The 27,138-nt window shown below is 42.9% G+C and overlaps 2 protein-coding genes across 9 annotated transcripts in view; both read left to right on the forward strand.

Moving 5' to 3' along the window:
• The first annotated feature begins 2,401 nt into the window (after positions 1–2,401).
• On the forward strand, positions 2,402–11,950 carry LDHB (lactate dehydrogenase B). 2 transcript variants are annotated; one of them, NM_204177.3, is made up of 8 exons: positions 2,402–2,475; positions 2,741–2,872; positions 5,604–5,721; positions 6,190–6,363; positions 8,641–8,814; positions 10,126–10,243; positions 10,703–10,826; positions 11,598–11,950. In NM_204177.3, the coding sequence occupies exons 2-8, from the start codon at positions 2,747–2,749 to the stop codon at positions 11,763–11,765; spliced, it is 1,002 nt and encodes a 333-aa protein (NP_989508.1). In that variant the 5' UTR covers positions 2,402–2,475; positions 2,741–2,746; the 3' UTR covers positions 11,766–11,950. The 2 variants fall into 2 exon arrangements, with proteins under 2 accessions (NP_989508.1, XP_040554065.1); XM_040698131.2 differs by having other exon boundaries at positions 2,402–2,438.
• A 2,292-nt stretch (positions 11,951–14,242) lies between these two features.
• Positions 14,243–27,138, forward strand: part of GYS2 (glycogen synthase 2) — a 46,163-nt gene continuing 33,267 nt past the window's right edge. For 2 of the 7 annotated variants that reach the window (XM_004937991.5, XM_040705656.2), the window contains exons 1-4: positions 14,243–14,377; positions 18,867–19,095; positions 19,759–19,801; positions 19,947–20,175. In XM_004937991.5, the coding sequence (XP_004938048.1) occupies positions 20,055–20,175 (121 nt within the window). In that variant the 5' untranslated portion in view covers positions 14,243–14,377; positions 18,867–19,095; positions 19,759–19,801; positions 19,947–20,054. Of the gene's footprint in view, positions 14,378–18,069; positions 18,129–18,866; positions 19,096–19,649; positions 20,176–27,138 lie in introns of those variants that run through there. The other 5 variants (XR_005862124.2, XM_040705655.2, XM_040705649.2 and 2 more) reach the window with 4 other exon arrangements.

The following is a 27,138-nucleotide window of genomic DNA, read 5'->3' on the forward strand; positions in this document are numbered from 1 at the left end:
CTTCCTCACATTTCAGCCAGAGTTAGGGAGGCCCTGAATTCATTTTCTTCAGCCTCAACCTGAAGTGCTGTGTGGACGACTTAACTCATTCCCATCCGGGCACCCTTTGCAATGCCAAACAGAATAACTAAGTGAAGTAGTAAAGTAGGTCACAGTGAGATAGTCCTTTAGAGGCAGCAGGGAGCTGTACTGCTGCCCAGAAAAGCAGGCTTCACCCTTTTCTCACCACGCATCCTCACCATCTCTCCCCACTTGGCACCAGCACTTGTTTGGCTGCTTGGTGAGCCAGAGGGAATTAATCCAGTAAGCACTAACCTGGAAAAATACCTATCAAAAAATCAACAAAACCTTAAACTGGCAGTGACAACAACAAAAGCAGCCCACAGCATCAGACAGGAAGGGCTGAGCTCTGTGCCTGGTCACTTGTCTAGGAGGACTCTGGAATATACCCTTCTGTTTTACTCTTCACAGTTAATGATGTACGATGAAGTATTTAAAGCTTTTTTTTCTTTTTTTCTTTTTTTTTTTTTAATGTGCACAATTTAGTGTTCTGACTCTACTTTCTCCTTTGACAGCCACAAAGAAGTAATGTTACAGAATTAGGAGAAAATAATGTTTGCTATTCCTTCTTTTCCATTCTCCATGCATAGGCCCAGCAGGAATTTCAGCAAATCTCTTCTTTCTTCCCTGTTGAGTAACACGGGCAAATTGCATGCCCAAATTTCAATACAGCTGTCCCAACGTGAAGCAAGAGAAAGGTCAGAGGAAAGGCATCTCACGTCACATTTACTGTTCCTTAGAGTGGTTGCTGTGGTTACTGCTTTAGAAAGGAACAAAACTCCATTCACACTCGAGGGGCTCATATCACAGGCCCTACATTTTGAAGTGCTGTAGTGGGATATGGTACAGTAGTCAGAGATACTGTGATGTGGGCTGTGGCTCCTGTTGCAGGAGCAGGAGGAGTTGTCATCACGTCATTGCATCAGGTTACATTTCTTATTCTTGCCAAAGCATTTGTGTGTGACTTCAGACACGCCGTTGTCTCACCAGGATTTATTCAACCACAAAATTTTAGCTGAAGACAGCTGCGGGGCAAAAACCAGATTGCACAAAAATCAGATACCACAATTTGAGTCAAATAAGATCACATAAAATGCTTTAGTTATGCACAACTCCCTGCTTGCAGTGAATCCTCTTAAAATTCCTCCTGGCTAAGTCTATGGGTCTGTGAAACAGATAAAGCTTCTCCACCTTATCAGCTAATTGTGAAGGAAAACTCATGTGAAGGTCACTGTGTTCATGAACAGAGCAAGCAGTACCCTGGGCTACATTAAAAGTGAGGCGACCAGCAGGACGTGGGGGGTGATCATCCCTCTCTCCTCTGCACTCATGAGCTCCATTTGGAGTACTATGTCAAGGCCTGTGGCCTCCAGTGCAAGGAAGACCTAGAGCTGAAGTGGGTCCAGAGGAGGACCTGAGGATGCTCAGAGAGCTAAAGCACCTCTGCTGTCAAGAAAGGTTGAGCGAGTTAAGCTTGCTTAGCGTAAGAGAACAGAAAGCTCTGAGGAGACCTCATTACAGCCTTCCATTACATGAGGTGAGCTACAAGCAGGAGGGGGAGTGACATTTTACAGTCTAACAGTGATAGGATAAAGGTGAATGGCTTTAAAATAAAACAGGTGATTTAGGTTAGATGTTAGGAAGAAATACTGTACTCAAAGGGCAGTGAGGCACTGAACAGACTACCCAGGGAAGCTATGGATGCCCATCTATTCAGGGCCAGGTTGGATGGGGACCTGAGCAGCCTGATCTGGTGGGTGGCAGCCCTGCCTGCAGCACAGGGTGATCTTTAACGTCTCTTCCAGCCCAAACCATCCAATGATTCCGATTGTCCAATTTACATGTGCACAGCCAGAAGCAGGACGACAGCCATCTTGCAACCTGGATGCCTAAAGCACTGCCAACACAGTGATCCCCCGGACCCAGCACCGCACTGCACTGCTCCCGGCTCTGCTGCAGGCACCCTTGGGCTGGTAGCCAACAAAATCATTCCAACCACCTGAATGCGGAAGGAGGAAGAAAGGGAGGGCAAAAAAAGAGGGAAGTAGTGTTCTCCTCTTTTCGTGAGGCTGCTATGCAGCTGCACGGCATAGTGATGCTACAGGCCGCGCTGACCGGGCCTCCATCCCGACCAAGACACATTTTTGCAAAGGACGTGGCGGGGGACGGGGGGTGGGGAGTGGGGGGAGGAGGAGCAGGAGGAGAGCGGACCGGCGTCACAATCGAGCCTCCGTCCTCAATGCGGATTGAACGCGGAGGCCGCCGCCTCCCGTCGACGCTGTGCCCGCCCCGAGGGCGCGGTGAGGGGCTCCTCCACGCATCCCAGCCCGCCCCTTCCGCTGCGGAGCGCAGATTTCCCGAGCCCCGCCACGGTCACGGTACTGCTCCCGGTTCTCCTTTCACCGCACCGATCCGGTGGGTAGCGGGAGAGCGTGGCTCTCTCCGCGGCGGCGGGGGAGTTATTGGCGGCGGTTCGGTTCCCCCCGCAGCCCCGAGGTTGGGCGGTGAGGTTCTCGTGGTCCGGGGGCTCCGGGCTGTGCTGGTGGGAGGGCGCGGGGCAGCCCCCAGCCCGGCGGGGAGCGGGCGCCGAGTGAGCGGTAACGCGCGGGGCCGGCGGGCGGGCGGGCGCGCGCTGGATTGCGGCCCGTTAAACCGAACCTCCTCCAATCCCTTCTTGTAGGACGTTATGGCGACCCTGAAGGAGAAGCTGATCACCCCCGTGGCCGCGGGCAGCACGGTTCCCAGCAACAAGATCACCGTGGTGGGGGTCGGGCAGGTGGGGATGGCGTGTGCCATCAGCATCCTCGGCAAGGTACGGCCGCCGGGCGGCGCGGCGGCGCCTCGTGCTTGAGCACGTGGTGGGGCGGCGGGGGGGGGGAGGGTCGGGATGGATTTGGGGGTCACCTTCCCTTCCTGTCCCATCAGCTCCCCGTTCAGCTGGCCCTAGGGAGTTACTTCGTTGCGAGAACGCGCTGTGGCCGTTCCCAAGCTCTTCTTTCTTTTGATTTGATTAAGAGTTTTCCGTAAGAAAGCTGGAGTCTGCCCAGCAGAGCTCTTTCGCCCACAAAGAATTGCGGGCAAACCAGAGGTCAGTGTGAAGGACGGTGTAAAAAGCAGAACCATATCTTCACCATTTCTATTCTCACGCCGTACTGTCTCATCTCTGAGGGTACTGGAAATGATCACTGCTGCCTTCCAAGGGCTGCTTGATCTACCTTAAGCTGCTCTCGTCTGATTGCATAACTGCTGTGTCCAGAGTGGTGTGAGCTGTGTTCTTGAGAAACTAAAATCCAGGGCTCCAACTGGAGGTTGCCCTGCATATTTTTTCTTTTCTTCTTGGCGAATCTCAAGCCACAGTCTTTGAACAAAGCAGAGACTAAACGTTTAAGAGGATCTTTGCCTTTTGCTTTTAGAGAATGAGGATGGGAGCCACACATCCTCATTTTTCTTCCCAAGAAGACAAGCAGATGTGCCCAACCCCTTTGAAATGGCAGGTCTTATGTCGAGTAGCTCACAGGGTTGGCATCAAGAATCTGACATGTACTGCTAAAACAGCTGTCATTTCGTTGGAGATGGTCCATCCTGTAGTACCTTGAGGATGTACGTGTTAAAGCACCAAGTTTATTTGTGGGGGAAAAAATGTTGAAGGGCTTTCACTTGCTGATAGTTAAACCTTGCCAGCAAGAAAGAGTAATGGTAAGTAAAGGCTACTGTAAAGCAGGTACTGTTGTGAAGGTGACTTTTTTTTTAACAAGTATAATAACTGAAACAAAATTGGAGGAGGGGAATACCATTCACATCTTACTGCCTTCAAGGGTGGCAGGGTAGAAGCCAGGTGAAATGACGGCAAGCTTCGGTACAATCCTGCCTTTGTGTTTAATATGCTGCTCTAAGCAGGATCAACTTGTGTACAGAAATGTAGTTTTTACAGTTACTAAAATAAGTGTTCCAAACCTAGAGTGAAAATAGGACTTAATTTCTCAGCCTTGAAATATGACATGATGGAGTGAATTTCCCCACAGTTGTGCTCTTCTCATTCTCTCATATGTGTAAATTGCAGTATAAACCACCTCAGTAGCAAAACCACTGGATTGCTGTCACTAAATCAGATGTGGCTTTGAGTATTGCAAGGTGATTGGCTTCCTGAAATGCCTTCTGCTTCTTGTTGAACTGTGGCATACAACTTTGTGCCTCATTTCCTATGTGTTAGTATTCGGATACCTTTGGATCCTAATGCTAATACTAAGTTTATACTTGTGGTATTTCATACATAGGTTTCAATGATGCTGCAGTTCCACATCGGTTATTTTTAGCTCTCAGAAACAAGCCTCTGATGTTGCTGTACTGTTCTGGAAATGGAAAGTTCTTCAGTTTCAAGGCAGCTCATTTTTATGGGGAATACTTTAAGCTGCTTTCGATGGTGGTTGTGCAGACTTGGTTCCTGTGCGTGCTAATGGCAAGCTGAGTTTTTCTCTAGGCAACACTGATGCAAATTGATGAAATCAGTTCTTGGAGTGATTCCAGGTATTCCTGTGGTTCAGTGGGAACTGGCTGCTTCACCTGCAGAGTCTGGTGAATGTTTGCTGCAAAGTCTGGACTCAGGCCCACATCATTATGCTGTGCTTTAAACATGCCACAGTATGCACTGTTTTCATTTGGAAAAGTCATTTAACAGCAAATATATTTAAGTCTTTCCACTTCAGATGTAGAAAAATTGCACTGGTCTGTTGCTTTTGTGCAAACTGTTTACGTTAGCTAATCAGTCACTGGAGGAAAACTTCAAGAGTTCATACTCAGTGCTAATTTTACTCTGTAGGCTAACGGCAAACTAAAAATCTCACTTGTTAGTTGATGCCAATATTTCCATGTGAAATGAGGGTTACCCTTTTATATAAAACTAAAGAGAAGTTTTAAGATAATCCTTTCAATAGCATAGAAATAGCCTAATGAGTACCATCGGATGTAGATACCTAGGGAAAACAGCTACCAATTTGGTTCTCAGTGTAACCTAATGAATGATGAAACTTCAAAGTACTGCAGAATTTACAAGGGTGGTTAACACTTCCACCAGAAGATGGTAGTGCTCCGTGTTAAGGCAGTTTGACCATCTTCCTATTTTGAGACCGTATAATGTTATCTCCCAACTCGGCATGGCTTGACAACAAGCATATACGTTTAAATCTGTTTTGCAAAGCAATACGTTTTAACAGCTCTAATTTTTTTCAGAATGAATGAACTTAGAGAGCTTGTTACAATTCTGAAAGATATAGCACAGTAGCTTTGTGCTCAAATTGCCCACAGATAACTTTTTCAGGTAGTCTGAACAAGGCTGACAAACTGGTGCTGTAGTAGCCTGTGTCTCTGTTCTCATGTATCTCACAGCAGCATTGAGAGAGTTTTGTCCTCCTGGTTAGCCTTTGCAGAACAGTTGCTTTCAGATGTAACGTGTTCATTTAGAAAGTAATCTACTTAAGAAGCAACTTTTGAATGTGAGTTAACAGCTAATAATGTATTAACTACCTTAAACTTAATTATTTCTTCAGGGTCTTTGTGATGAGCTTGCTCTGGTTGATGTTTTGGAAGACAAGCTAAAAGGAGAAATGATGGATCTACAGCATGGCAGCTTGTTCCTTCAGACTCATAAGATTGTGGCAGACAAAGGTGAACTTCAGATTCTTTATAACAATATTCTGTAAGCTTAGCAGTAGTGTATTACTCATATAATCAGAACTCCCAGGGTTTGGCATCAAAAGATTTAAATTCATGAATTGGGGTGAGATTTTAGTCTTTCATAATCCCAATGGGGAGTGGCCCTTAATCTAAACTTTCATATATCTCTTAATGGTCACTTTACTATTTTGGGCAAGTTAAAATTGATCTTAACAAGATGGTAGTACCTCTGTAATGTAGAACAAATACTTTTCTTACTGTATGGGTGGTAGAAATGAGATTTGGAGGGGGAAGTTGAATGTAATTGAGATTTGTGCTGATACATCAGGACGGTGTCTTACATCTGGGCTTGAATGTTGGTACAGTACAGAGGCTATTCAGAATACCTGTATGAAGATGATGCTGTTGAAATTGCTGACAAACATATTTAACAGTCTTTGCCTCCGTGCATGCTTGTAGATTATGCTGTCACAGCCAACTCCAAGATTGTGGTAGTAACTGCAGGTGTTCGTCAGCAAGAGGGGGAGAGTCGTCTCAACCTGGTTCAGAGGAATGTGAACGTCTTCAAATTCATCATTCCTCAGATTGTGAAATACAGCCCCAATTGCACTATCCTTGTGGTTTCCAACCCAGGTAAAGTAGATCTCTAGAACACCTATGTTTTCTGTTTTTAGAGTATTAGTGATGCTTCATTCATCTTCTCAAATATAATCTCCAATATGAAATTTCTTACTTTATTTGGACATCTGCTGTATAGTTGCTAACAGTAAAAATATAAGAGCACTAGGAAGTTGATATTATTTATTCAGGACTTTTCATGATTTGTATTTTTATCATTAGGAATGCTTTAATACTTCAGCTCTTACCTACTTTGGCTTAAGCAGAAGGTAGCTTTAAATTTCTAGCTCAAAAGGTTTGAATGATTGGGAGATTCTTGCTTGTAAGTAGTGTGTGAATCAAACATCTTGACTGGGGCTTGTCATAGAATGGCCTGGGTTGAAAAGGACCGCAATGATCATGTAGTTTCAACCCCCCTGCTATGTGCAGGGTTGCCAACCACCAGACCAGGCTGCCCAGAGCCACATCCAGGCTGGCCTTGAAGGCCTCCGGGGATGGGGCATCCACAACCTCCTTGGGCAACCTGTTCCAGTGTGTCACCACCCTCTGTGTGAAAAGCTTTCTCCTAATATCTAACCTAAACCTCTTCTGTCTTAGTTTAAAATCATCCCCCCTTGTCCTATCAAGGGATAGGACAAGACTGTATATGGCCATTTTTCAGACGGCTGTAGTAACATTGAAATAAGTATTAATACAGCAGTAGCCATAATATTTGCATGCTGAGGCTCACAGTAAGAGGAAGGGGTATAAACTCCAGTATACTTTGTAGGAAGTCTCTGTAGGGTGGTTTTTCTTTGATTCAGCTCCAGAGTAAAGCGGCTGCTACAGAGCCCTGGCAATGAGGTGACATTGTTTTTAAAGCACCTTAACAGTTAAAACAATGCATGTAAAACTAGTAACTCAGCTGCTGTTTGAGTAATTAGCTAGTGTACAAATTGTGCTATTGAGTACTGGTGTACCGAGCAAGTGACTTCTGTGCAAGTACAATAACATGGTGATTTTAAACTTATCTGAAAATGAAATCACAGATCAAATTGTTCTTGTTCTAGCAAGGATGAATTTAAACTACAGACTTCTTTCCCGTAGAGCAGCTGTGTGAGACAACTGAGCGTGTTGCTTTTTCCAAAATTACTTTGCTTTTTTTTTTTCTTTCCTCAGAGTCTGTGGAATCCTCATGTTCACTAGTTTTATGTAGTGGAGCTATTGTAAGCCTCTTAGAAAGGACTTCAGGAGTGTCAGAGTATCAGGCGTGTCCACTAGCTGTGTGCTGGTGTAACCTTTGTGTCCTTCCTGGTTTGACTTGCCCAGATCCGTCTGAGCTGTAACTCAGATAGCACTGCCCACATTCTCTCCTGTGCAGACAGCCATATTGTTGGCAAGCAGTGAGATAAAACTGTGCCCCAAAGTTTGGATGTGTCTAGGGGGAATGTAGCTGTTTGAGAGGCCAGTGCTCTGTAGTCTGCGCACGGATTACTGTGGCCCTGGCAGGAGCTGCACCAGTTGTAGCTGTAGTGAGGCAGTGCCTAGTGGGAATGCCCCTTGTAACATGAAAGTGCAAACTGCACTGAGACTGCATGCTTTTGGTGCCCAAGCAAGTGATCTATATATAAATACATTCCCTTTGGAGAACTGGTCTTCCTCTGAGAGTTTTGGAGTCAGCATTCAGTAGTGTGGCCTGATTATTATTCTTGCTTGGAGCTGTGGATTTGAGTTTTCCTTCGGTCTGCACCAGCCTTAATTGGCTTGTTTTTCTCTAAATCTATTTTTAGAGCCACATGTGGCCAAAGCATAGAACTCATTTAGCTTTCCATGCTACAAAAGTAACCACTGCAGAAACTGTTTAATGAACAGCTATGTTCAAGAAGTAAACCTGGAGTAGGAGTAGTGTGTGTACGTGTAAAGATTCTTTTTCTTTTTCACTGTAAGTTGTTTTGCTGCTGCTTGTGAAAAAGTGGAAGGTAATGTTACTTCAGGAAATTGCTTGACCATTTTAGCCAGAGAAAAATTTCAGTCCCAATTCTGGATGCTTTGAGGGGTTTAGTTTTAGCTGGCAGGATATTAATGTCCAAAGACATTCCTTAGTTTTTCTGAAAGGTAACTAGTTGGGTCCTAAACTTCCAGTAGTTGATACACCTCAGTCCTGTGAATAAACAGACCTAAAATGCAGTGACCAGTGAGTTCACGTATGTTTTGAGCCTTCCTGATTGCCCTACCACTTGCAGCAAATACTTGGTGTGTTATTTTTAGTGTACATGAATGGTTTAACTTACTATGCATGTTCTTCTTTTTTAGTGGATATATTAACCTATGTCACATGGAAGTTGAGTGGCCTGCCAAAGCACCGTGTGATTGGAAGTGGCTGCAATCTAGACACAGCTAGATTCCGCTACCTGATGGCTGAGAGACTTGGTATCCACCCAACCAGCTGCCATGGCTGGATTTTAGGAGAACATGGTGATTCTAGTGGTAAGGAGCACTTTGGAAGATTTTTATTGATTAATCAAGGCAGTACTAGAGGTTGAAGCTGCATGTGTGAAAAATTCTCAACGACCAGATACAGCTGGGCTTGAGTGGCTAGCAGCACTTTGTTGTCTTTGTAGTGAGTTGAGTCAGTTATGTACAGGAAATCCTGCTACAGGTTTTTTTTTCCTGTTTGTTTGTTGGTTTTTTTTTTTCAGTTAACATCATTGTGGCTGTATAATTAAATCTTAACTTGAAAAGGCCATTTTTGTAATGAATCCTAAGAACGCCAGTTCTCTTCTTCTACCTGTAGTGTTTGGATTTCCATCATCTATATAGTCTGTAGCAAGGCTCTCCACTGGAAGCTGTATTAGTGCTATCACTACGTCAGTAAGTGGGATTGTTGCAAATAGTCTGAAAGGCTAGTAATCCAGATTGAAGTAAACAAAAATCCCTTTATTTTGTGGATTTCCTCCGTGCTATTTCAGTAGAAGCTTTAGGAGAAGCTTCTTTGATTTCATGGTTTAAAATTTGTCTTAGTTCAGCTTTTATGTTTATTTCAAGTCTGAAAGGATGCAGCAGAACAACTGTATGGATGATGGTACTGCTTTGAATTTTAGTGCTGCATGTTTTCAAGAGAGCCGCATCTCACAGTGTCACACTGCATCTGATCAAAGTAGTGTCTGATCAACTTCAGTACTAATTGAAGCCAGCTCTACAGTAAGAGAGCTTATTCTGCTTCACTGTTTCATCTGTTTTTGCTTTGAAGTATCCAGGAAAATTCCTAGTGAATTTACAGAAGCAGGGAATGAATCTGCTTGTAGGCTTTTGATATGAAAGGAGACTGACAAATTCCTTTCTTGGTATTCTAAGCTTGCATATTGCTACCTTGTTCAGGGAAATAGAGTGCAGTTCTTGGAGGCTAATACTCATACTGATCAGCGGGGCAGCAAATGTACGTACAGCAGTTATTCAGTAAAATCTGTTCTAAAAAGCTGAATAAATAGCTGAGATATGTCTGTCTGCAGGAATTTGAGGTTTCTGACTTGGAAAAATAGCTCTCTAAACCTTTGAAGGACCAAAAGTTCTGTTATTCATGCGTAGAGATGAATTTCAGTGTCAGTACTGAAGTATTCTCAGAATATTCTGACACCCAGAGTTCTCAGAATTAAATCTGGTGAAATGAAGACAAAACCTGCCTCAAACATTACTGTGGCTCTGACTGCTATTGTTTTGCTTCGTGTTTATCCTAGCTAGGCCAAGAGCAGGTGGAGTTGCTAAGTGCTGGGAAGCTTATACACTCTCTCTCTGTTGCAGTGGCTGTTTGGAGCGGAGTTAATGTGGCAGGTGTTTCTCTCCAGGAGCTGAATCCTGCCATGGGAACTGACAAAGACAGCGAGAACTGGAAGGAAGTTCACAAGCAGGTTGTTGAAAGGTACAGTGAGTTAAGGAATAATGTGGATGCATGTAATAATGGAGGTGGCTTTTCTGCATGCTGTGTCTCCTTTCCACCTCAGCTTGCATGTATTCAGAATGACAATCTAAATCATTGTTCCACTGATATGAATAGAGAATTTATTCAGTTGTACATTACTTTCTATTTTTCACTATAAGAATTGTTCATATGGAGAAGCTATTTTCTTTTTTCAGCTAATGCTGAGAGAACAGTAGGGTTTTGCTGTTACATATTTGGGTTAACATGCACTCTATATTTTGTGCTTTAACACTGGCATGTGTGACTTTTTCTCTGACTTTCATAGTTCTAAAAGTTGCAGTGTGTCATAGGAGTGTGTTTTGTTTTTTAGATGGGGAATATTTGCTTATCTAAAACTTTGTCTTCAGTGTACTTTGAATGCTCTTTAACTAATGCTAGTGTATTTCAATGTTTCCTTAGTGCCTATGAGGTAATCAGACTCAAGGGGTATACGAACTGGGCCATTGGTCTTAGCGTTGCTGAGCTCTGTGAGACAATGCTGAAGAACTTGTACCGAGTTCATTCTGTGTCAACACTGGTAAAGGTAAGAAATGTTGGTGAATTGGATGCTCTAGCACAGTTTTTGTTAAGGAAAAAACTGAACAGTCTCAGTTAGCACAGTGGTGAACAAAGGAAGCTTTGGTGTTTTGTTCTTAAATCTACTCTGAATTTCAGATGTTACAAAGGGAGCATCCTATTGTAATTTTCTCTCCTGACTTCTTAGTCCTCTGCTCCATACTTGTAAGAAGGGTAAAGCAAATACTGTACTGCCCAGTGTTGTATCACCCTTGTGTGAAGTTTGCTATGTATGGCATACAGCTTCATTAAAAGAAGCTTTCAGTGCAAAAAAAGGATGACTTTGTGGAGGCCCAAATGTGTTTCCATGAAACACTCCCTAGCTAAGGTGCTGGGGCAGAGTGGGTATTTTTTTATCTCTTTACCTAGTCTGTGCCAGCTGAATAACCTCTAGTGGAGCATGGACTCTGAACAGACTGGTTTTACAGCTCCCTCTATAGTCAGAAAAAAGACCTACCACTTCTACCTGCTCTAATCTTACAGCCTTTGAGTTTTGTTAGCCTACTTGTTAGATACAAATGAGATTTTTTTTGGAGTTAGGATTTATGAAATAATCAATTTTATTATTGCCATTCGCTTTAAACCAACTCTGTTTTATCTTCAAATACATAGATTGAAAACTTTCTGCAGGATGAAAAGTAGTAGTCTGATGCCAGAAGGCTTCCTGCTGCGTAAATCAAAAGCAGCTCTGGAGTTATGGATTCCCATCAGTGATGTAATGCTCTTTTGTTTGTGACAGGGCACATATGGCATTGAGAATGATGTCTTCCTGAGCCTGCCTTGTGTCCTGAGTGCCTCTGGATTGACAAGTGTCATCAACCAAAAGCTGAAGGATGATGAAGTGGCTCAGCTGAAGAAGAGTGCAGACACATTGTGGAGCATCCAGAAAGATCTTAAAGATCTGTAATTCAAATGTTAGATTGCAGCAATAGAAAAACAGCGTGTTGTGCACAAATGTGGGCTCTCTACTCACTATACATCTCTGTGGTTAACATTTAATGCTCTTCCAGACTGAGCTTTTGTCCACGGTAGCTAAACATAAGCTTGCTGTAACGCACAGACCTTATGAACAAATAAAGCAACTTTCAGGCATGTTTTGGTGTCCTAGTGACTTATTTCTGGTATTTACAGCTTATTCTGGCTGTAATGTTTACCATTAATGTCTGCCACCTGCTACATGACAATGTAGACATGTATTTTCTAACATAAGGTTAGCAAAAATGTAGTAATTACCTGTGGAGGGACTGCAGTAATACAGTCTTACTGGAAGCCATTTCTGTACAGTAGATAACTTGAAATCCAGATACTGACTTAAGTGCCTGGGAATTAACAACTTTCCTGATATTTTTACTGTTGGCTAAAATAAATTGATCTGTAGATCAGGGTATTTGCAGAAATATTTTTCATAGAAGGTTTCCAGAAGTTTTATTACCCAAATCGATTCTTTCTACTCGACAGAGTAGATACTAACGATGACATAATGAAAAGAGTAAGTTGCTGAGAATGATGCAACTTCATTTGCTTTTGCTGTGACCAATGTTCATATCTCAAAAATGAATGGTGTAAGGACTTAGAAAATGGAGGACGCTCCCTCATGCAATTCCTCCTTGTTCCCTTGTTGCTGTTGCCGGAGAGATCAGTGCGTGCTTTGCTGCTCCCCTCATGAGGAAGCTGTAGGCCACCACAAGGCCTCTCCTCTGTACTGAACAAACCAGGGGAACCAGGTGCTCCATGTCTTTCCCCTGGATGCTTCATAACCCTCATATCTCTCCTTTGGACACTCTAATGTTATGTGGCACTGAAAACTACACAGGAGACTTGAGGTGAGGCTGCACTCCATGCAGAGCTGGGCAGTCCCCTCCGTTGGCTGGTTAGCCATGTTGTGCTGTCCATTTGGCCCTTTTGACTGCCAGGGCAGCTGTGTTCAGAAAGAGATAAAACTTAGGCTTAATACTAAATAGTGTGTCTGAGGCTTGGGAGGCAGTTGTAAGTATTCAACCACTATGTTCTATATGTGACGTTGGACTCTGTCCTCTGGCACTGAGAATTTTGTAAATGTATGACAGGGAATTACTTACCCTTACTCATTGTTCCTCTCTGATTTTTGAAGTGGGAGTCAACGTTACATTTTTGATTGCTTAGTGATCCATTAATGCCTAAATGAAAAATCCATGAAAATTGAATACGTTCTAGTATTAGTGTTTAGTGGGTTAACTGCATAGATCCTTCTCCACTTTGTTCATACTTGTACTGTTCTCAGTTAATTATGTAATTCAAAACTATGTTGTGGCACTTTACTGGTGCGTGTGAAGAGGCATCAGCTGTCTTAGAGGACAGAGTGGGCAGTTTTCCCTTCTGTCTGTGAATCTTGATAATTTTTGAAGTTCTCAGCTGCCATAAAACAGTTTTGTCTCTGATTGAATCAGCATGCAATCCTCACTCATCAAACAGCAGGGTCTTACTTTGTGTTCTGTGATCAGCAAACTGATGCCTCAGGTTGTGATGCCTTGAAATTACCACAGGAATCACTGCTTGAGCTAGGGAGCTATCATCACCCCAGTATCTGTCAGCTGCTCCTTCAACTCCCTCTGTATCCACAGGTTGGTTTTTTTTTTAGTGATCACAAATTCAATGTTAACACAACATCTTTTGTGCCTTGTCGTTAAATAGTCAGAGAGCTGAAGACTCGCTATCACAAGAAGGTGCAGTCTGTCACAAAATAGAGTGGCTGTATATAAATGAGAAAGGTAATTGAGGAAATTAAGAATGAGGAAATCTCATCAGCCTGCAAGATGAGCAGTTTTCTTAACACCCTAACTACTTATTTCTACTTCTGGGGAGATAATGTCATGAAGGAATGTTCTAAGAAATGTAAACAACAATAAAGTGGCCTTTATGTGCATTACGAGTGGGATTGGTTCACAATTGTTAAATACCAACAACTGTCTCAGTCTAGGAGATTTTCAGATTTTATTAATAAACTCTTCAGATTATTTTGGCCTTACTAATATTTGTAAGTAGTATGCACGTATATGAATAATTCTATAATTATTTTTTGTTAGGATTCTTATCACATGATCTTGTATCTTCAAAGCAGTTGGATGGCTGTAGAATAGCTTCTCCATGTATGCTTACACAATAGCAGCCTATCACTTTCTGTTACTTGGAGTTCATCTGTAATATAAACTTGTAGTAAACATAAAGTTTCCTTGATGACTATATTGCCTTAGTTTTCACCTAACAGATGCTTGTGGCTTTTGAACATAGCAGTCTCCTGCTTATCTTGTCTATGTTTTGCTTTTACAGCCCTATAGATACATGAACTTTGCTCATTTTATCCTGTGAAAGGCAATGCAGGTCTTTAAACACATTCCTATGTATCAAGGGGTACCTTGGCCTAAGAGAAAACATCATGGTGCTGTTGGACTTTAAGTCAAAGTAAGCAGGAAAAGCCAGCATGCAGAAGCACAGCAGAACACTTCAGAAAGCACTGAGGACAACTTTCTTGACTTTCACGAGGTAAGAGCAGTAAGGTTGTTTTGATTGCTGTAAGGAATTTGCAGGTTGTATTTGCAGGTTTATAGTTACAGAGTACAGAACAGAAAGTCAGTCTGACTGCTCTGCAAATGTCAGGCAAGAGATGAGGAAATACCAATGGAAAATGGAGAGAGGAGGGATATTACTAGCATGGTGGTATCAGAAGACAAGAACGTGGTCCTCCATGTTACACTTAGCCTTGAGTATATGCTTATTACCACTGTATTTGTAACATAGCTTTACAAATAAAACAAATGGTAGGGAGAAACAGCTTGAAGTTTCTATCTGCACATCCAAACCTTTGAGGTAAATGAGTATGCAAACACACTAATTATACTGCAATTATTTTTTGTTAGGAGCCTTGTCACATAATCATATATCTTCACCGCAGTTGCAGTGTTCAATATGAAGTTGCGTCTTCATACATGCTTACAGCACAGCAAACCATCACCTTCTGTTACTTGGATATCCTTTGCATCCTTTGTTTATTTATAAGTCTGCATAGCAAGAAACTGTGCAAGCTTAGTTAAACATCAGTGATGTTTGTGGTAATCAGCCATCACCTAAGCAAGAGGTGGGCTTGTTTGGAGCTCCTCCTTTAGTAGTCAGAGGACAAAAATGGGTCAGGGATTTGGAGGCAGGTGGATGTGAAAACTACGATTTCTATACAAATATTTTCTCCCTTAAGCTGTCCTCTTTAAGAGCTCTTCAAACCCTACTTAGTTGTGTTTACACACTCAACATATGAGGTGGGGATCTTAAAGAGACAAAAAAGAAGACCGTACTCATGAGTAGTGCCTATATTGCAATAAGAATTTATGTTCATGAGGATCATTGAATGTGGTTAAATTTCAGCAAGTGTCTTAATTCTGATCATGGGGCAGCCTATACATACATATGTATATATATTTTTTTAATTAAGTCCTTACTATGCCATAGCTGAGTGAATGGAAAGGCCTCTTTCAGCACCACATCTCTGAGTTTGCAGAAGTCTTTCAAAGCACAGAAAGCCAGGCAAGCCATTGTTTGCAGACAGAGAAGTAAAATAATGCACTCCTGCCTGCTTGAGAAGATGCAGATAAGCTCTGTGAAACCAAGCTGCTAGGTCTGATAACAATTCTTTCAATGTCACACAAGATAAAAGACTAAGAACTCAGAACTGCCCTGAGCTGTGTTTGTACATCTGTGAAAGTGTTTGTGTCTTTGTCCATGAGTTTGCATCCTAGATGGGAGCACAACACCCTGTACAGTAGAGAGCTCACTTTATTAAATATCCCGTCATTGCTCTTCTTTCCATTTTTTCCTGTGCACCTCAGCCTGAGGCAGGGGCTTTTCTTTCAGACATTTTGCTGATAGTGTTGTGATTCTGTTTCCACAGTGTTTGTAAAACTAAGGTTTGTCATGAACAAAGATTTAGTCAGAAGAATTAAACAGCCTTTTGTCAAAAGCAAAACAACACAATAGACATTGGAGAACTGCTGTTAATACCATCAGTGCCACCTACTGCTCAATTTCCAGAGTACAGCTAGTGCACATAACTAATGCCATAAACCCGTAAAATTTAACCCTATATCTATGAACATTTTAATATCTATATATAATTTATTCCTACAGCTGGCCCAGGTTCACTTTTCTCATTATAAACTCAGTCAATAAACAATATCGACTGTTTCTTCCCCAGCATGCTGTTTCTCACAGCCAGAGAGGCTGAAGTTGATATTCCGACTTTCTTGAGGTGGTTCTACAGGACAGACTGAGGGGTCCCAAACAGAAGGAGTTAGATCAAAGCTAGTAGAGATGACAACATCCTGAAATGTAACAGGTTTGAAAGGAGCTTTATGTGGGGCAGAGTCCTCCTGTCTGCCTATTATCCCTGCCTGTCAGTATCCAGAGAACTGTAGGAAATCTAAAAACAAAACAACACACACACTGTTCAATTTCTCTTCAAAGACTTCTCAGACATAGCCTTCTTATTGTCCAAGATCTTGCAAGTGAGAATAGTTCATGTCTGCCAGCTGACTGAGAACTTGGTGCAACCACATACGATGCCAGGCCAGACTGAGTCACACTGCATAACGCATTACTTGAGGGTGTTTGTGTACTTTGGTGATAACAGTAATACGGGAACATAAAGACTGGATGCAAAACCAGTTTCATTTTTGTGGAAAGTATTCTTATAAACTATTATTTTGTGTAGGTTTCCATTTTTTTTCAATTCAGCAGTTGTCCTTTCTGTTACATTAAAAAAGAAGAAAAAATTCTACAAGTATTGCACTTGGGTCAGGACAATCCCAGATACATGTACAGACTGGGAGAAGAACTTATCGAGAGTAGCCCTGCCGAGAAGGACTTAGGAGTCCTCATAGATGAAAAAGTTAACATAAGCCAGCAGGGTGCACTTGCAGCTCAGAAGTCAAATGGTATCCTGGGTTATATTAGAAGAGGGTTGGCTAGCAGAGCAAGGGAGGGGACTGTCCCTCTCTGCCTTCATGACACCCTATCTGGAGTACTGTGTCCAGGCCTGGGGCCTTCAATAGAAGAAAGATGTGGAACTTTTGGAGAGGCTCCAGAGGAGGACTGGGAAGATGATCAGAGGGCTGGAGCACATCTCCTGTGAAGACAGGCTGAGAGAGCTGGGCTTGTTCAGTCTGGAGAAGAGAGGGCTCCTGAGAGATCTCATTACAGCCTTCCAGTATTTAATGGGAGATTATAAACAAGAGGGTAATCAACTTTTTTTTTCCACGAGTGAAGAGTGATAGGACAAGGGGGAATGGTTTTAAATTAAAGGAGATTTAGACTAGATGTCAGGGGAAAGTTTTTCACAGAGTGGTGAGGCCCTGGCACAGGCTGCCCAGAGAAGCTGTGGGTGACCCATCCTTGAAGGTGTTCAGGGCCAGGTTGGATGGGGCCCTGGGCAGCCTGATCTAGTGGGTGGCAACCCTACCCACAGCTGGGAATAGGAACCAGGTGTGCTTTAAGGTCCCTTCCAGCCCAAGCCATTCCAAGCATAGTGACTTCCTATCTCTACGACAAAAAATGGCACGTTCTTCTAGTGTTAGCAGCATCCCCTTTTCACCACTTGCCTCTGAGTGCACTTTGCACGGAGGACAGGCAGTGACTCTGTTCCTTTCTGCTCTTGGGGACCACCCCCCCTCACCCCCCCACTGCATATGCTGTAGATTTGCCCATTCTTACTGACGCAATATAACCTTTCTCCTGGAGAGCTGTTGTTGTTGTTGTTGTTTCTGTAGGATCGCAGGAACTGACATTAAAGAACTTCTTTACTGGGAGGGCTATGGAGCACAGGCACAGGCTGCCCAGAGAGGTGGTAGAGTCTCCAGTGGAGTCTCCGGAGATACTCAAAACCTGCCTGGATGTCTACCTGTGCAACCTGCTGTAAGGATCTGCTTTAGCAGGGGGTTAGACTTGATGATCTCTGGAGATCCCTTCCAACCCCTGCAATTCTGTGATACTTTGTGAGCTGATGACCCTTGCAAACCCACCTGCCAAGGCTTAAGGAGTTCTACCATCTTTTACCAACTCTAAAAAGTGAAAGCATCCTCAAACTACAAAAGAAAGCTGGAAAAGCCTGGAAAACCTGAAAACCACAGATCATATGAAAACCTTAAAATTGTATTACTTAGACCTCAGTTCACTGTCCACATGTCTTTTAGGCTTGTTCCAACTGCTGAATGCCTGGGGGCAGCGGACTGCCATCGTTCCACTGGCACCGGTCAGTATCCCACTGCCAGCTGACGCTGTGCCCTAACATGGCGGTCCCGGCCTCCGGCTATCGCGCCGCACGCCGGCGGCGGCCGTTGGGAGGCGGGCGCCCCCTGGTGGTCGACGAGCAGGATATGCAGTGTGTGATTCAGGGCCTGGTTTTGGGATGGCACAGGGCTCTGCTGTTAGGATGGGTTTGTGGGCTGGCTTGGTCTTGCCCTCTCGTCTCGTCACCTGGAATGGCATTTGTGAGGCTGTCAGCCCTACCTTGGTTTTTAGAGAAAAGGGTGACTTGGGCAGATTTGATATTAGAATCATAGAATGGTGGAACCATAGAATGGCTTAGGTTGGAAGGGACCTCAAAAATTATCTAGTGCCATCCTCAGAAATGGGGTTCAGAAATGAGGAGGCCCCCACAATATTACAGGTTTTGCATCTAAATAACGTGAGCCAGCTGCTCTGAAGTACTACTCTGCCTGTGTGCTGTTGTGTACACCTCCATTCTCGCGGACTGGCAGCATAGTGGTAAGCAAGAGATGAATAAAGGGTTATGCCGTGACAAAGCAACCTTGGCCTATGTGGGCCTTAAGCTGTCCCACAGTTCAAATGTTTACTGGTTTACAGCGTCCCTTACGTTTCTATTTTACAGGAAGCTGTCCACTCCATGCTATTATGTAAATTGTGGTATTTGTTACTGGTTCCTATATAGTAAAGAGAAGGAAGTCAAACTTGTCTTACTTTTATACAGATGGGCAGCCTGTCTTCTGAACCAATTGCCTTGGACTTGCTTTGTCCATCTGTGCTGCTATGAAGCCCACCCATGCTGTTGCCCTCCATAGAGCTACTGATGCCCTGGATCTCACCTGGAGATCTGGTCAGCGCTGAACTCTAGATTTTGGGCAAGTTGTTCTCTAATCTCAGAATCTGACTCAGTTGACACAGATGTCCCAGAGGAGCTAGGCTCTCGGCATAAGCACGTAAGTATCTTCACAGTAGGTGGCTGCTCTTTGGGTCTTGGAGGGTCTTAAGCTGCAAGCTCTGCAGACGTGTGCACTGCTTGCAGTATCCTAGCTCAGTGCTGCAGCAAGATGGGCGTATTTTTTCCCTGGGGCCAGAGGCCAGAGAAGAAGAGAAACCAGGTAGAAAATAGGGGACAAGACCTGAAGGGAGTGCCACCAAAAGTATGTAAATGGAGCAACTCTAGCTCTGTTTGTAAAAACTCTCAGAGATGCAGGTTTGCTCTAGGGCAGAATGAAAACAACAGCTTGCCCAGAGCCTTGGGAATACAGCTGGAATTAACTGTGGAAGAAGGGTCTGAGGCAAATTAGTGCTTTTGGACTGATGGACTGAAAAAGAATAGGTAACAGTGCTTAACCTGGCAAGTAACCTAAGAGACATCATGTAGAAAGAGTTTGCTTACCCTGCTGGTCAGTGGATAGAGAAAGTCCATGAGTGGTAACAGGCAGGGGAGGACTCGGGGGCCGGACTCGGATCAGGTGGTGAACTCAGAGTGTCCTCCTTCCTGGAGTTTGCTCAGGGCAGTGCTGATTTTACAGCTGGTGAGTTTCAACTGTTCCTGAAGAGGAAGATACTGAATGTTGTGACTGGGGAACTCAAAACCAATTTTTACCTCCCTTTAGGGACAGAAGAAAGGCCTGGCCCCAAAGTGAAGACCTTCCTCAGGTCAGTCTTTTTTAAATTCTTACCTCTGCCAGCAGCTGCTTCTCAAGCCCTGAGGATTTCACTGAGCCAATTTAATGCTGGTGGTCAGACAGTTTAAACCCATTAGCTGCCAGCTATCTGAGTAAATTTTCTCCTCCAAACCCAGCGCACCGGCGGACCACTGCAAGCAGAACTGCAGAGAACTGCCACATTAACTGGACATTTGAATACAACTGCTGTGGCCTGCGTGGTGAGCATTTAGGGGCTGAAGAAAATGCCACTGGCTAGATCACTGTCCATGACCTCTCTTAATGGGCTTCCTCAGTGGGAAGATGAAGACCTACCAGTGGAGGACTTGTTGCTCTTTGAAGTTTCTTGGGAAGTTACCAACAAAGGTTTGTACAACACTCGTAAGAGTAAGCACTGCTGTTTTTGTGGAAGTGGGAGGAGGAATGTAGGATGTGGTCGTGAAGGGCATTACAGGGAGACCAGGCAAAAGCTGGCTGCTTGTTTTTTGTGTCAGCAGGAACAAACGCGGCATCCATGTTTGTGCAGGTTGCGTGTGGGCTGCATCTGCATGTTCTTGCATGGAATGAGCATAGTAGTGTCAGGATATGCATTTGTCTGCACACCATTCACCACCGGGACTGGGTTGTTTAAACAAACATCCAGGTGTTATGCCCAGGTGTGCATATGTATGAATATATAGATGTTCCTTTGTACGTATTTAGATTTTATCTTCCATGCAGATTCACTTGGGAATATAACACATGAAAATAGGCTGAAAAACAGACACCAACTCAGAGAAGTTAGTAGTTTCTTCTGTAGCAGTGTGGAAAAGAGATCCAATTTGAAATAGTCACAAATAAACGTAGTAGGATTGAAACCACTGAACAAAAACAGACGTCAGTGACCAACAGTCTTTACGCCAGCTGAAACCCTTTTGGACTGGCTTCTTCAAACACAGGTAGTGCCAAACAGGGACTTCATGCTTTGCACACGTGTACAGATTCAAAATCTGCTCACCGCACACAGTGTTACACGCAAAGTCTATGCTACTTGTTATGCAAAGATCTTTCTGCCTCCATTACTAATTCCTTCATCAAAATATACCCCTTTCATAGAATGGAGTCACAGAATCATAGCATGGAATCGTTTTGGCTAGGTGCAGTTCACCAAGGGGAGATAGGCTCCATTTTTTGCCATAAAAGTGAGTTAGTATGAGTAAATGATTGACCTATGTGTTATTGTCCTGGCAGATAAATAAAGAGATTAGGCAGAAGAGAGGATCTGTAATCTGTTAAGATTTTAACCCTAACGGGGAAATGTGTGTGAGAGGAGCAGACGGTGCTGGGGTCTATTACTGTGGTGGAACTGGAATTAATATTCTGTGATAGCTTCCAGCATTTAGTCTGCACTGAACTGCAATTTTACTTGGCAAGGAGGATCAATACACAGAGGTAGTACAGAGCAGCTTTTACACTTTGAATCCCCGTGGGCTTATTTTTCAGTAGTTTTAGTTTTTTGAGGTAGTTGTCTACTGTCAGAACTTGAAACGTGCAGCAATTACTTTTGTAGCATGGACAGCAAGTAAGCTGCTGGCAAGCAGATGGCAGCAGAAATCTGGAAAGTCCAGGTGTCCTAGTTCACATTTCTGGGCCCTTTGGTATATACATATTCTGTGTTATCTGGACCTACTGGTTACAGGAATCACGCAGCATGTTTAAGAAAAAGTAAAAAAAAAAAAGAATTAGATTTATCTGTCTTTATGTGAAAAATGCTGGGACTCTTTGAATCGTCCATACAGCTTTTAATGATCTCATTTGTAGATGTGTCAGTTGATTTGGCTGCACTAATTAGTCTCATATTTTATGGGAGAACTAATATTTACAATAGAGTGAAGATTTTTTTTTTTCAAATTGGCTTAAAATAAAGGTGCTGTTATCTGTACCAGTTGTCAAACTCACATGGAGCTGACTCAGCTAGACATAGCAAACAATGTCTTCATTAAAACTGGATCTCTGTACAAAATTCCCATCAGCCAACCCTGACTGGAAGAGTTTGTGCAAAAATTCTTTAATAAGCCTATTCCAGCTTACTTTTCTGTGAGCCTTTTCTATTCTTGATGCTGAAGGCTTTTTTTCTGCGTGTTCCATGCAATTGAATGTCAAAGTCACGTGGTGAGATTCCCTGGTGACCTTTTTATAAACAGTTCTTGGAAAACATTGAGGCACAGGGCTTATAAGGAGAGAGAATAGCCAACAAAATACAGGGAGAGTCTTCACAGAAGATATACAAGCTTAGGAAATAGAATAACTTACACCATTTTCCCCATCCTCCTTTAGCATAAGGAGTAACTGTTCATTTTACTAAGCAGCCTGCCCCCACATAGATTTAATGCTGCTACATGTTTCGGTGTTTTAGTTTTAATGTTGCTATCTATATTCCTAATATAGAGAGAAAGATAAGCATAAACTGGGCTTATTGCCCTGACAAGCTCATTTGATGACTTAATATGATGGTTTAATATTTCTTTTCTGGCAAGGCAAAGCTGTACTAGCATGAAGTTGATTCACACAGCTGAAGTGGTGCAATGTTGCTGCTGCCTTGAGGAGAGAGTTCAAGTCTTTATATGGGCCTTGTGTGCATCATTAGTTGCTTGTAAGCAGTGCCCTTTGCAAGTGGCTCAGATGAGCTGTTTTCTGAACCTCTTAAATATATTTGCCCTCAGAGCTGGAGGACGATGAAAGATCCTGCAACTTGGAGTATATGTGATTGTGGGTTGTCAGAGGGTTTTCATGTGCCAGACTGCCTGTTGGGAAAGGGGGGTTACTGGCATTTCCTTGAGCAGGAGATGGTGCTGGTTGATACTGAGGCCTATGATGCAGCAGAAGGAAAGGATCTGTCAGTTGCATTAACTCAATATTCAGAGATCCAAGTATCCATTATTCCCAGAACCTCTTAAGTTCTCTCTCAACAGCTGGCACAATGAAGGGTCCTCCCTTTTTTAAGTCTAGTTCATTTAACACATGCTCTAACCAGCAGAGTTTTCTACCTGTCTATACTTCCAGTGCTGCCTGTTCTGAGTGACAGCTTCTGACATAAGAACCGGAAAGCACCAGCATCTCAGTTATTCTTTTTTCTCCTTTGCTTACATCATCTGTTTGGAGCACGCACAGATAAGATAGCTGAAGGAGAGAAGGAGAAATCAAAAAAGAAGAAACTCTTCTGAAAGTGTGACTCTCCCTCCACCTTACCCCCAAGTAATGCAAAAAGGAACTTGCCACTTCAAATGCGAGCACAACATTGAGACCGTCCTGCATTGAAAGCCTTCTGTTGGAAATGTGAGAAAAATGTAGTTTGTGATGCAAGATTTTCTCACTTTGATCCTCCACTGATGGGCAAGTCCCATGCTGTGAAGTGAATCTACTGTGTTTATGTGGCAGAAAGGGATAAAAGCAGACAGACAAGAGCCCCAGTACACTGCAGAGCTGCATGATCTGGTGGTAATCATGGAGAAACTCAGCTTGTTTCACACTTCCTTCCCCATCTCTCCTGGCCAGCATGCTGCAGTAAAGCCAAATCTGGGCCTATCTCTGTGCATGTTGCAAAAGAGGACTCTTTGCTGTGCTGTTTTTTTTTTTCCCTCATAACACAAAGACTAATAGAACTGTGAGAACGGGAGCACACAGCAAATTGGCCACAAGCTTTGTACATCTTGTATTTGAAGCTCCTTAGATGGAAATTGTCAGCAGGGAACAAAAAGCCATTACGGGAGCATGGAGACAACTGCAGCAAACTTTCCAGAGTAATGTTTTTGTCCTCACTTCCTCCTTCTCAACCTCTTTTAAATATTTCCCCACTGATAACTGGAGTATTTAACTGCGATAGAGGAGAAGTGTAATTCTTAGATGTAGGTTCGTGAGTTTTTGGATACACATAGTGAGAAGGGCTGCAAACTCTGAAAGTCTGATCTATGCTCTTTAAAGATTCCTTTAAAGTCATTCAATTGATGCTTAGATTCATATCTTCTGCTATACCTAACAGCTTTTAGCTAGAAAGCAGAAGAGTGCTTAAAAATGCTGGGCAGACTGCCAGTTTCTGTCATCACTCAGCTGTGAACAGATTAGCTCAAAAATCACTCATAGATGAATCTTAAATATTTTTTTCCAGCCCTACTGGAAGGAAGATTCTGCCGAAAACAAACCTTAGTTCATTTTCCCCTGAAGCAGAGCTCTGTGCACAGGTTCCCTGGTGAAAACCTGGACCCTTGGTGATTAAATCATGAAATCACTGACGTCAGCAGGACCAACATTTCGCTCTACCTGCATTAAATGTCTTTCCATGATGAGAGGTCCTTGGGAGAAGGTAGATGATGTAATTTATGACACAGTTGAACTAAAACACTTTTGAAAGTGAAGATACGCTAGCACATATATTACATAGTTATGTAATACGTATTTATTATCCATAAGAAAGATCATATTCTTGCGGGAAACTTAGCATGAGCGCAGCATCAAAATACATTGTGTTTTTGGATCTGGTGGTATCTCAGCATCAAAGTGATATGAAATTAAATCCTTTGTATTTGAGATGATGCTGTATTGAGATGATGGAATGTATTGTGAACATCTGCTGTAAGTTGCAACATTTGGTATTATTTCAAAATATACTTCTAGTGCTAGAAATTCAAAGAATGTGGAGAACTTCTATCTTCTGACGAGTCCTGGACACAAAAATAGCCAAAAATACATGAGAATTACCTGCTATCTGAAGAGGCCGTGTATTTTTTCCTTGACACTATTTAATCCAAAAATAGTCCCTGGATACACATAATGAAAATTCAGAATACAACCAAACATTAGAAGAAATGAGACCAAGCCCAATTTTATTATGTCTATAGATCAGAATAAGTTTTGAGGGGAAGGAGTGAAATAATAGTTGACATAACTAGTAACTGTGGCAGTGAAGTCATTTTAGGATGAGGGGGAATGGTTTTAAACTGAGACAGGGGAGATTTAGGTTAGGTATTAGAAGGAAGTTTTTCACACAGAGGGTGGTGACGCACTGGAACAGGTTGCCCAAGGAGGTTGTGGATGCCCCATCCCTGCAGGCATTCAAGGCCAGGCTGGATGTGGCTCTGGGCAGCCTGGTCTCATGGTTGGCAACCCTGCCCATGGCAGGAGGGTTGAAACTACATGATCATTGTGGTCCTTTTCAACCCAGGCCATCCTATGATTCTATGATTTTGAACCCTGAAGCTGGGTACCACTTCCCTCTTGGATTCCACGGCAAGCAGAGCCCCCAGAAAAGCTCAAGTGTCTTCCGAGTCAGGCTGTGGCAAAGAAGATGAAGTGCCCTGGGAGTACCCTCTGCCTCTGTTAGCAGAGGTGTGCAGGGAAGGGCTTCTGCATCTGTCCTGCAGGTGGCAGTCTTCCTGTCTCAGTTCTGTAGCTTCTCGTGCCATCTGACTACTTCCTTTTTGGTGTCTGCTGCTGCTTTCCTCTCTCTCTTCACAATATGGGGTAGGTAGGAGAGCAAGTAAAGTGAGCAGTAGGTGTCTCTGGCAGCTTTGAGAAGTTTAGGCCATTCCCTGCTCAAACAATTCCACCTGCACAGGCCATTTTCTAGAAATGAAGTTCCTGTGTAATCCTGCAAGTTGTAGCCCCTTCCTCATCAGGTGACAAAGAGCATTTGCAATCTGCCCGTACCGGTTTACTTTTCCTGAAAGAGAGGGATAGAATGAATGGAAATAAATGAGGGGAATGATATATTTTTTTTCTTTTTTAACTTGATTTCATCTTTCTGGTGGAAAACTTAAGAGCAGATTTTTAAAACAAATAACAGAAACAGTTTTCTCTCAAGGGGATTTTAAAATTAGCAGAACTTAAAATATTTGCCTGAAATGTTTCAGTGGGAATTAGAACACTAAACTAGGCCTGGAAGCACTCAAGGCCAGGCTGGATGGGGCTTTGAGCAATCTGGTCTAGAGGGAGGTGTCCCTGGCTATAGCAGGAGGTTGGAACTAGGTGATCTTAAAGGTCCCTTCCAACCCAAGCTATTCTATGATTTATTCACATTTCACTGCTAATGCCTCATGTTTATAATCCAGTTCTCTGTATCTAACCTCTCCTGATATTGCATCTATTTTTCATTTCATCTGTCACTGTTTTAAAACTTCTTCAGATAACAGAACTTCAGAGGCTGCATACAGAAACCTGAAACATCATGGGATTTTCATACATCCTTATTGTTTGGAAAGTTTTTATAGCTACAATATGACATTAAAATATCAGATTAGGAAAGAACAAGGTGGTATATCATATAGGTGGGAATAATTTGAGAATTCTGTTAGGATCTGCATATTCAATTTCAGCCTCGCTCTGTTAGTTGGTAGAATGTGTAATGCATTGATTACTAACATAGGTACTTCCAGTGGATTTGAAGTCACTGTGCAGATATGATCTATCTCTTCATGATATGTAACATGTTCCTTGAATTGTTTTGGGAAAGTGAATTTTCCGAAGTCTATGTGTTGTTCTAGACATTGCTCTTTTCTTCTCAAGATGTCCCTTTTTAAGTTATGCCTGACCCTTTCCACATACATACGGTTTCACTTGCCCAGTCAATTAAAGTTTTCCCAAAGATGTGTCTTCTGAGTCGTATTTCCACAGTAACAGAGAAGACAAAAGTTGATTTGAGGACCAAGTAACCCAGACCTTTTATCACAGCTATCTTCTGCAGAGCTTTTACTGTCCATAAAATGTACTCTTCTGTTTTTATCTTTAGTAATTCTCATTGCATTTCAGGCAAAACAGTATCCTCAAATGTATTCTACATTGCTGTGCAACCGATTATGGTGGTAGATCACAGCACGCTCTCCAGTTTTTCCTTCAGAGTAGGCCTTCCTTTTCGACAGGACATGCTTTAGAACAGAGAGTAATGCTATGCAAAACCTTGTGAACAGGAACACTCAGCTGTTGGCTTCACAAAGTGATGTCCCACGCCACATTCAGCTCCTGATCAGTAGCTTTATCTCTTTTAAAGGCAGTATCTGCAAAACTGAGCTGCCATGCAGCTCCCAGCATTGAACACCTTGCAGTGTGAAAGACACTGATCTCCACTCTTTTGATGGTGGGGAAAGAATTCCACAGCATTGTTGTCATATGTGGCTTTATCATGTTATCTAGTATCTTTATTCTTGCACGTAGGTTTTTTTCTCATTTCCATGTGGTCACCAGGCAACTTTGCACAAAAATCTTCCCTTATTATAAGACCACTATTGTTGCCAATTAAAACCAGCTAGTTTCACAACTAAGATTTCTACTTGTTTATCTGCTTTAGATTAAAGTGCTTTG

Source organism: Gallus gallus, chromosome 1, assembly GCF_016699485.2.
Source record: "Gallus gallus isolate bGalGal1 chromosome 1, bGalGal1.mat.broiler.GRCg7b, whole genome shotgun sequence".
In the NCBI taxonomy this organism is placed as follows: Eukaryota; Metazoa; Chordata; class Aves; order Galliformes; family Phasianidae; genus Gallus; species Gallus gallus.